Below are 9,823 nucleotides of genomic sequence, written 5' to 3'. Positions count from 1 at the left end.
AAAAAGGTTGTAAAGATTTTTAACCTTTATAAAACGAATCTATGCAACACCTTGACTTAGATTAGTTATTTTTACTTACTTTATTTTTTAAACTTTTATTATTGTCTCAATTGATTAAAATTTATTTATCTCTATTGTTGGGCTGTATTGGCTCGTAAGGCAAACACATATGTCATGATTTGGTTGGATTGAGTTGAGAGTGGACGTTGGATCCGATTCATCCATTATTCTTGTGATTATTCTATTTACCTATAATAGTGATAATAGTGATGAGCACAGATATTTATTCCGAGGTTTTGAGGTGATGAGGCTCATATTTTTTTCTGATTGATTTAGTACCTACCTATAGCTGATCTCTATTAGCCAATTATTATTATTACTTTAGCCCATCTCTAGCCCAAATTCGATTATTTTAATTACATCGCCATCTATTGTTGAATAGCTAACCTATGAAGGAAGACAATGAGAAAGACGAAACGCAGCAAGTCTTTATCTTTGTAAATTCTTTGATATTATTTATGTGCTAAACAAGGTGCTAAACTCATAACACGAAGTAGTACTTAGAAATTCTTTGGCTAAACTAAACTAAACTTCGTCTTTACCTGATTTTTATGTAAAACATCACAGAAAAAACATGAAATAACTTTTAGCAAAAACGAAACGTTGGTGTTCGTATGTCATATCACATATGTGTATCATCTATGGTTCCACAATCCACATGACAGGTACCTAGGGTACCTACCTTGCCCTACCTACCGCCAACTGGATTTTGAAGTTCTTGAAAAAAATTCCGAACACCCCGGCCCCATGGTGAAATTAATGTAGATCTTGGGACCTCAAATTCTCAAGCAAGCAGCGTATCAATTAAAGTGAAGTATTAGTTTTTTATCACTGTGCTAGTTTATATGTTGCCAATACACTAAAATCGATTTTAAGTACGATTTTCACGGTGCACCCAGTGTCATGAGATCTGCGCTTATGTAACAATTTTACCTCAAAATAGCATATCGGTCAGTGGTAGGAATTGTTTACCTCAAATAAAGGTAAGAATGCACATTTATCTCTTACTATCTAACACTAGAAGTACGAAATATTACATTGGTTAACCTTGAAAATTGCGTTCACATATGTTTGAGCGAAAGCATTTTTATCATGTTTGTCATTATTTGTTATCTCGTAACACCAATTTATTATTTGTTTTTGGTTGTCTATTATTGTATGTTTGGTTTGCGTCCTATTTAAGTTTTTAATAAGTAGATAAAAACTAGGTACTTGATAGGATCACTTTAGCAGGTGGTATTGACAAAAGTAATTTGCATGTTCTATTTTCAAAACCTAGATTATTAAGCTAATTTCTACGATAGTAAGTATACATATATAAAAAGACAAATCTCTACTTAATCAATACTTATAATAAAACTGTAACATATAAAATAAAGTCGCTTCCCCCGTCTGTATGTATGTATGAACACGTAGATCTTTCAAACTACGCAACGGATTTTAATGCGGTTTTCACCAATAGATAGAGTGATTCAAGAGGAAGGTTTATAGGTATAGTTTATTTCTCAAAAAATTAGAGATCCCTAGGGAAATTGAAATAATGTGAATTAGGTCGGAAAAAATCCTCTCATTTGTGAGTTTCCGAGGCGTGCGCTGCCTAAATGGTCAAAGTTACATGAAAACAATGTATATTGAAATTGTTTCTCTTAAAAAGTTTTACAAAAAAGTCCGTGATAGCATACATGTATCTTTGAAGGTTGGCTCACAATACTAAATTTTATGATTTACGGCGGTGCCTCGGCGCCTATAATAATCTCCTCACTGACACCACACGAGTAGATATCTGACACCACATTAGTATCTACGTTGCACCCATGTGAAACCGGGGCGGGTTGCTAGTATTATCTAAAGTGAAGACTGCCAATTAAAACACATTGTAGTATTTTCACCTTCAATAGACATGCTTTGAATGAATAATGTTCCCATTACAATCTAATATATAAATGGAAAAGGTGACTGACCGACTGATTGATCTATCAACGCACCTGTGATATTGCTGTGAAGAAAAATTAATTATTTCATCAAAATGATTTAAAGTTAGCAATCATGCCCATCGCTATTACTATAAGTCCCGCAAATTGCTAATCGCGTGGCCGCCATTTTAGTGACGTCAGCACTAGAGTGAAGTTTCGAGATGATAGTAAGTATATTTTTATTTCGGCTGTCATTTTGACGTCATTTCGATGTTAATGAGACATGGTTCCAGCGCAATAGCAATTTGCGGGACTTATAACACCAAATAGTTGACGAAGAGTCAACTATTTGGTGTTATAAGTCCCTTTCTAAATAATAGTTGACTCTTCTTATTAACAAGTCAACAGAACAACAATACAAACACCAAATAGTTGACGAAGAGTCAACTATTTGGTGTTATAAGTCCCTTTCTAAATAATAGTTGACTCTTCTTATTAACAAGTCAACAGAACAACAATACAAAGAATTTCGTTCCATAATTCTGTATAACTAATTGTATGATATTATGTAATTCAGTACATAAAAGTCATGTAAGGCTTAAAAACCGGCCAAGTGCGAGTCAGACTCGCGCACCGAGGGTTCCATAGTACAGTCAGTTTTTTTTACATTGTTTTTATTATTACTATTATTAATAGACTAAGCAGCTTTCGCTGATGCGTCTATATCAGAAGTGCTTCGAGTCTTCCAAATGTTTGTCCAATCTATTCTTGAACTGGTTAACAGAACTTGACATAACCACATCCTTAGGCAATTTATTCCATATGTGAACAACTCTGTTGGTCAGAAAGTGTTTTAATGGATTTGACGATGGCAATTGATATTGTAGCTTCATATCATGTCCCATAAATCTAGGATTGCTCCTTCTCGAATACATGCTCTCAAAATTTGGGACATTATAATAGTTTTTTTAGTATTTTGCAAGTTTCCATTAGATCGCCTCTTTCTCGCCTACTATCTCATGATTAACATAACATATTTTCTTATAATTACAGGGCAAACAGAGATAGCACAACCGAAAATGTTGCGACGCTGCTCAAGACACCTTCAGACGATATACCGGAGGCAGGGCTTCCGGTACCGGTCGATGGAGGTGCCCAAGATCTGTGGGGTGTACTCCGCTAACCAGCTCCTCAAGCCCCGGGTGCTGGCTCGCAAGCAGGTGGCCTCCATACACTTCACCAACCCTTGCTATGCTGAGCAGGAAGTCATGACACCCAGCTTCCCTGACTCTGTATCCGAAGGTAACTAAGATGAACCACTAATATTCATCATCATCATCATCATCATCATCAACCGATAGACGTCCACTGCTCGACATAGCTCTCTTGTAGGGACTTCCACACGCCACGGTCTTGCGCCGCCGCCATCCAGCGGCTCCCTGCGACTCGTCTGATGTCGTCCATCCACCTAGTGGGGGTCTTCCAACGCTGCGTCTTCCGGTGCGAGGTCGCTATTCCAGCACCTAGGGACCCCAACGTCTATCGGTTGTACGAACTAAGTGCCCTGCCCATTGCCACTTCAGCTTCGCATCCCGTTGAGCTATGTTGGTTACTCTAGTTCTCCTACGGATCTCCTCATTTCTAATTTAATCACTAATATTATAAATCCGAAAGTGTGTTTGTTGGTTTGTCATTCAATCACGTCGCAACGGAGCATCCGATTGACGTGATTTTTTGCATGGGTATAGTTATAAACCCGGAGAGTGACATAGGCTACTTTTTATCCCGGAAAATCAAAGAGCAAATCCACGCGTACGAAGTCGCGGGCATCAGCTAATGGATAGTATAAAATAAATAAATAAATAAAATAGCCTTTATTCTCTGATACACTAATTATACATCTTATATTACTAACTAACCGTATTACTAATTTCTTATTTCCTATTATTTAATTATCCTATCCTATATAATTTATTCTAAAAATTGGTAACACCAGCAATTTACAGATCAGGTTGTCCTCTTTGGACATAGGCCTCCTCTAGACTTCTCCATTTTTTCCTATCTAACGCCAATCTGCGCCAACCCTAGTATATAGTGGATAGTACCCATATTAAAATGTGAAAGTGTGTTTGTTTGTTGGTTTGTCATTCAATCACGTCGCAACGGAGCATCCAATTGACGTGAGTTTTTGCATGGGTATACATAAAGACCTGGAGAGTGACATGGGCTACTTTTTATCCCGGAAAATCAAAGACTTCCCATAGGATTTTAAATAAACCTAATTACATGCGGACGAAGTCGCGGGCATCAGCTAGTAGTTAATAACCTGCAGAGTGACATAGGCTACTTTCTATCCCGGAAAATCAAAGAGTTCCCACAGGATTTTAAAAAACCGAAATCCACGCGTAGGAAGTCGCGGGCATCAGTTAGTAGGTTATAATTTTAACACGTCCTGAGATTAAAATGACGGTGCTTTTCGTTACAGGTGACGTGAAACTCGACAAAAAAGTCGGCGACGCGGTCGCAGCGGACGAAGTCGTCCTAGAAATCGAAACGGACAAGACAGCTATACCCGTCATGGCGCCTGACAACGGAATCATCAAAGAAATCTACGTGAAAGACGGCGAAACCGTCAAGGCTGGTCAGAAACTCTTCAGGTTGGAGATAACCGGTTCTGCTCCAAAGAAAGAAGCCGCTGCTCCAGCTCCTGAACCTCCTAAGGCTGAAGCTCCTAAGGCTGAAGCTCCTCCTGCACCAGCCGCTGCAGCACCACCACCCCCACCACCACCACCAGTTACACCCCAAGCACCCCCCAAACCAGCTCCAGCACCCCCTAAAGCAGCACCAGCCTCATCCATCCCCGTTGCAGCCATCCGTCACGCACAAGCAATAGAAACCGCATCCGTTAGAGTACCCCCATCCGATTACAGCAAAGAAATAGTCGGTACACGAAGCGAGCAACGAGTCAAGATGAACCGTATGAGGCAACGTATCGCTGAACGACTCAAGCAGGCCCAAGACACCAACGCCTTACTCACCACCTTCAACGAGATAGACATGTCTCACATAATGGCTTTCCGAAAGAAATTCTTGGATGCCTTCACGAAGAAACACGGAGTGAAGCTTGGACTTATGTCTCCATTCGTTAAAGCATCCGCCAACGCATTAATGGACCAACCAGTAGTCAACGCTGTTATAGAAGGCAACGAAATAATATACCGTGACTATGTGGACATATCTGTTGCAGTAGCAACACCTAAAGGCCTAGTGGTCCCAGTCGTTAGAAACGTACAAACTATGACTTATTCGGATATCGAGTTAACCATTGCTGATTTAGCTGAGAAAGCAAGGAAAGGGAAGTTAACGATTGAAGAAATGGATGGTGGTACGTTCACTATAAGCAATGGTGGTGTGTTCGGTTCGTTATTGGGTACCCCGATAGTGAATCCACCTCAGTCTGCTATCCTCGGGATGCATGGGATCTTCGAACGACCGATCGCCTTGAACGGTCAAGTCGTTATACGACCTATGATGTATATCGCCTTGACGTATGACCACAGACTGGTAGATGGTCGTGAAGCGGTGATGTTCCTGAGGAAGATCAAGGAAGGAGTGGAAGACCCCGCCACTATCATTGCAGGCTTGTAAAATATGGTAGTGTTAAGCGAGGTTTAGATTATCAACAAAACTTGCAGTAGTTTTTTTTTTAATAGGGATGCTCCTTTGCTGCTCCTGCTCGCTGCAAAGGTGCAGGCGGATCACCTGATGTTAAGTGATTACCGCCGCCCATAAACATTTTCAGCACCAGAGGAACCGCCGATGCGTTGCCGGCCTTTTAGTTTAAACATAAAATAAAATAAAAATCTTTTTTATTCCAATAAACTTTTAAAAGTACTTTCGAATAGTCAGATGCATCTTCCACTGGTTCGGAATGCCTTTCCTACCGAGAAGAACCAGCAAGAAACTCGGCGGTTGCTCTTTTCAAATATTTGATATAGTTGACTTCTGCAAGCCATTCCTACCATGTAAACAATCACGTCAAGCTCACTTCCGCAAGTTCTGTAACTTGCTGGACTTGCTGCAAGTCACAAGTGTATGTACATGTACAATATTGCTCGTAGTGTAAACAGTTCTGCAAGTAATTGCGGAATAACTTGCAAGAAGTTCTTGCTAGTCTAAACCTCGCTATAAATTTTTGACGACCTCCCTGGTGCGGTGGTAAGCGCTGTGGTCTTATTAGTGGGAGGTCCCGAGTTCGATTCCTGGCAGGGGTTTGGAATTTTATAATTTCTAAATGTCTGGTCTGGTGGGAGGCTTCGGCCGTGGCTAGTTACCACTCTAACGGCAAAGCCGCGGAATGACTTGCAAGAAGTTCTTGCTAGTCTAAACCTCGCTTTATAGTTGGGTTCACGTATAAAGAGCTTTTAGTTTATATCCGTACTAGCTTATGCTCGCGACTTCGTCCGCGTGGACTAAACAAATTTCGAACCCCTATTTCACCCCTTTAGGGGTTGAATTTTCAAAAATCCTTTCTTAGCGGATGCCTACGTCATAATAGCTATCTGCATGCCAAATTTCAGCCCGATTCGTCCAGTAGTTTGAGCTGTGCGGTGATAGATCAGTCAGTTAGTCAGTCACCTTTTCCTTTTATAAATTTAGACTATCACTACCCATATTATAAATGTGAAAGTGTGTTTGTTTGTTGATTTATTTCTTGTCAACTATATCTGTGCAAAAAAATCACTTCGATCCATTGCACTGTTGCGACGTGATTGAATGACAAACCAAAAAAAAAACATTCGCATTTATAATATGGATAGTGAGTGAGCCATATTCATGTTATTAATGTGAAAGTGTGTCTGTCTGTCTGTCTGCTAGCTGTTCATAGCCCAATAGTTAAAACGATTTTGATGAAATTTGGAACAAAACTTACATCCCAGGGATGGAGGCTACTTTTATCCCGGAAAATCAGAGTTCCCACGGGATTCGTAAAGGCCCATCATCTAGTCTTCTATATATATAAAAGGAAAAGGTGACTGACTGACTGACTGATCTATCAACGCACAGCTCTAACTACTGGACGGATCGGGCTGAAATTTGGCATGCAAATAGCTATTATGACGTAGGCATGCGCTAAGAAAGGATTTTTGAAAATTCAACCCCTAAGGGGGTGAAATAGGGGTTCGAAATTTGTGTAGTCCACGCGGACGAAGTCGCGAGCATCTAGCTTATCTACTAAATAAATCTGTGTAGTGGATGATTCATCTATTTGGTGGGGTGACAACGCTGCCGCACGATTGGTTCGTCAATCAACCAATATCCAGAGCTCTTTTTACGTGACACCAACAGTATTTAACCCTTCAGCGATGGAAATTCGAAATTGTATTTTACTTAGTTACCATTTACTTTTATGCCATCCTTTAACTTAAGCTGATAAACTTTTGACGACCTCCCTGGCGCAGTGGTAAGCGCTGTGGTCTTATTAGTGGGAGGTCCCGGGTTCAATTCCTGGCAGGGGCTTGGAATTTTATAATTTCTAAATGTCTGGCCTGGTGGGATGCTTCGGCCGTGGCTAGTTACCACCCTACCGGCAAAACCGTGCCGCCAAGCCATTTATATAAGCCAAATCAAAAAATAAAATACATAAGAAAACAGCGTATATTATAGCATATTATTATACGGCATATACATATACCTTGATTTTTCATAGTATTATTTTATGAAAAAGCTATGATAGCCTTGTGGTTAGGACGTCCGCCTTCTAATCGGAGGTTGGGGGTTCGATCCCGGGCACGCACCACTAACTTTTCGGAGTTATGTGTGTTTTAATTAATTAAATATCACTTGCTTTAACGGTGAAGGAAAACATCGTGAGGAAACCTGCATGCCTGAGAGTTCTTCATAATGTTCTCAAAGGTGTGTGAAGTCTACCAATCCGCACATGGCCAGCGTGGTAGACTATGGCCAAAACCCTTCTCACTTTGAGAGGAGACCTGTGCTCTGTAGTGAGCCGGTGATGGGTTGATCATGATGATTTTATGAAAATTCGTTTTGAAAACTCCCTTGTTTTTGTAGTTAACAGCTTTTTAGTTAAAGGATGACAGTTTTAAGTAACCTTCTTTCTTATGTTTAAAGTCTCATAAGTTGACAGTAAAGACTCTAGTTTTAACATATAAATAAATAAAAATCTTTTTATTCAAATAAACTTTTACAAGTACTTTCGAATCGTCGGATGCATCTACCACTGGTTCGGAATGCCTTTCCTACCGAGAAGAACCAGCAAGAAACTCGGCGGTTGCTCTTTTCAAATATTTGATATAGGTACAAGATTATGCCATGTATAAAATAGTATTTGCAGTCCTGTGCGTTGCTGGAACGAGCTGCAGGTCAAATTCACGCTCTTTTATCATTTAGATAATCTTCGATTGTGTAATATGCTTTTTTCAGGAGCATATTTTTAAAAGATTTTTTAAACTTGTGCAAAGGTAAGTCCAAAATAGTTTGCGGGATTTTATTATAAAAGACTGCAGTCATTTAGTATTTACCGATGATATATATATATATATATATATACTAACTAGCTTATGCTCGCGACTTCGTCCGCGTGGACTACACAAATTTCAAACCCCTATTTCATCCCCTTAGGGGTTGAATTTTCGAAAATCCTTTCTTAGCGGATGCCTACGTCATAATAGCTATCTGCATGCCAAATTTCAGCCCGATCCGTCCAGTAGTTTGAGCTGTGCGTTGGTAGATCAGTCAGTCAGTCACCTTTTCCTTTTATATATTTAGATTTTTAGTTAAAAGTATGGCAATAAATGTTAGAGCTTGTCAACTTACGCGACGAAACATTTTTTATTTTTTTTGAGATTCGTTTTATAAATCTGATATTTTAATGTGGAGGGTAGTTGAACAATCTTCGAATCATGTATAGTCCGTACAAAATGACCCCTCACGCGCCATTTTGACTCTATGGGTCAACTGTCATGTCAAAAGTGCAGCTCACCTTTAAAATAAGGACTAAAATCTTACTTTTGTCATGAAATTTGACACAAAAAGTTAAAATGGCGCGTGAGAAGTTAAATTTTACGCGTTATAAGTTATTAATTAAAACTAATGTTAGTAGAGACATTTACTTATGTATGGATGCGTTTTGTTTTTTAAAGTTCTGGTCATAGACAACGCGAAGCGGCAGCGGTTTGTAGAAGTTCTGATTGAACTGTATTAAGATGGATTAATTATCTTAATTTTTTATTTAATCTTATAAATATTCATTAAATTATTTTTGTTACATTCAGTTAATCTTTTATACATATAAACGAGTATTGTGACTGACTGACAGACTTGCGCAGCTTAAACTGCCCCCCGATTGTGTAAGGAAATCGTAATTCATAAAATTCTGCCCAATGATTGGCTGTGAACAGCAAATTCAACCAACCAATCAGTGGAATTGAGAACTGTTGATTACGATGCATACCTTTTTCTTACACAATGGGGGGGCTGCTGGTTTGAATATGGAGTAAAATATTCTTTGAGCAGCTCTACAAAACCTAAAGTAAGGATTTTACGCAAATCCAATCAAGATCTTGTAAAAATTAATTTTTACAAGATCTTGATTAGATTTGCTTAGCCACGCAAATAAAGTCGCGGAAATAAAGTAGTAACCAAAACTAGCTCAATAACGTAACGTCCAGTGAGGACGCGCCGATTGTCGCCACGCGTCGTGTTTGACCAGGACCTTATCGCGTCTGTATTTTGTTTTGTATTTATTGAACACGTCCGTTCGCTTGTATTATTTATCCAGTTGTTAAGTAATAAATAATAATTATAATAATAAAAATACATTTTTC

The 9,823-nt window shown here is 39.2% G+C and overlaps 1 protein-coding gene and 1 long non-coding RNA gene across 4 annotated transcripts in view; both read left to right on the top strand.

Moving 5' to 3' along the window:
* The window catches only part of LOC138404198 (uncharacterized), a 60,517-nt gene extending 50,920 nt beyond the window's left edge, over positions 1 to 9,597 (top strand). For both annotated transcript variants that reach the window (XR_011238217.1, XR_011238216.1), the window contains one exon: positions 8,360 to 9,597. This is a non-coding gene — a long non-coding RNA (uncharacterized lncRNA). The remainder of the gene's footprint in view (positions 1 to 8,359) is intronic.
* LOC117994416 (dihydrolipoyllysine-residue succinyltransferase component of 2-oxoglutarate dehydrogenase complex, mitochondrial-like) lies at positions 721 to 9,597 on the top strand. Of its 2 annotated transcripts, none has more exons than XM_034982323.2 (3): positions 721 to 869; positions 3,027 to 3,275; positions 4,459 to 9,597. In XM_034982323.2, the coding sequence occupies exons 2-3, from the start codon at positions 3,053 to 3,055 to the stop codon at positions 5,619 to 5,621; spliced, it is 1,386 nt and encodes a 461-aa protein (XP_034838214.1). In that variant the 5' UTR covers positions 721 to 869; positions 3,027 to 3,052; the 3' UTR covers positions 5,622 to 9,597. The 2 variants fall into 2 exon arrangements, with proteins under 2 accessions (XP_034838214.1, XP_034838215.1); XM_034982324.2 differs by having other exon boundaries at positions 764 to 1,043.
* Positions 9,598 to 9,823: the final 226 nt, after the last annotated feature.

The sequence above is a fragment of the Maniola hyperantus genome, chromosome 26, assembly GCF_902806685.2.
Source record: "Maniola hyperantus chromosome 26, iAphHyp1.2, whole genome shotgun sequence".
NCBI lineage: Eukaryota > Metazoa > Arthropoda > Insecta > Lepidoptera > Nymphalidae > Maniola > Maniola hyperantus.
This window is presented reverse-complemented; position numbering and strand designations above follow the sequence as displayed.

Coding starts and splice junctions, on each gene's coding strand:
- LOC117994416 (XM_034982323.2), top strand. CDS start 3,053: ATGTTGCGACGCTGCTCAAGACACCTTCAGACGATATACCGGAGGCAG. Junction 3,276..4,458: donor CCCTGACTCTGTATCCGAAG/GTAACTAAGATG, acceptor TTTTCGTTACAG/GTGACGTGAAACTCGACAAA.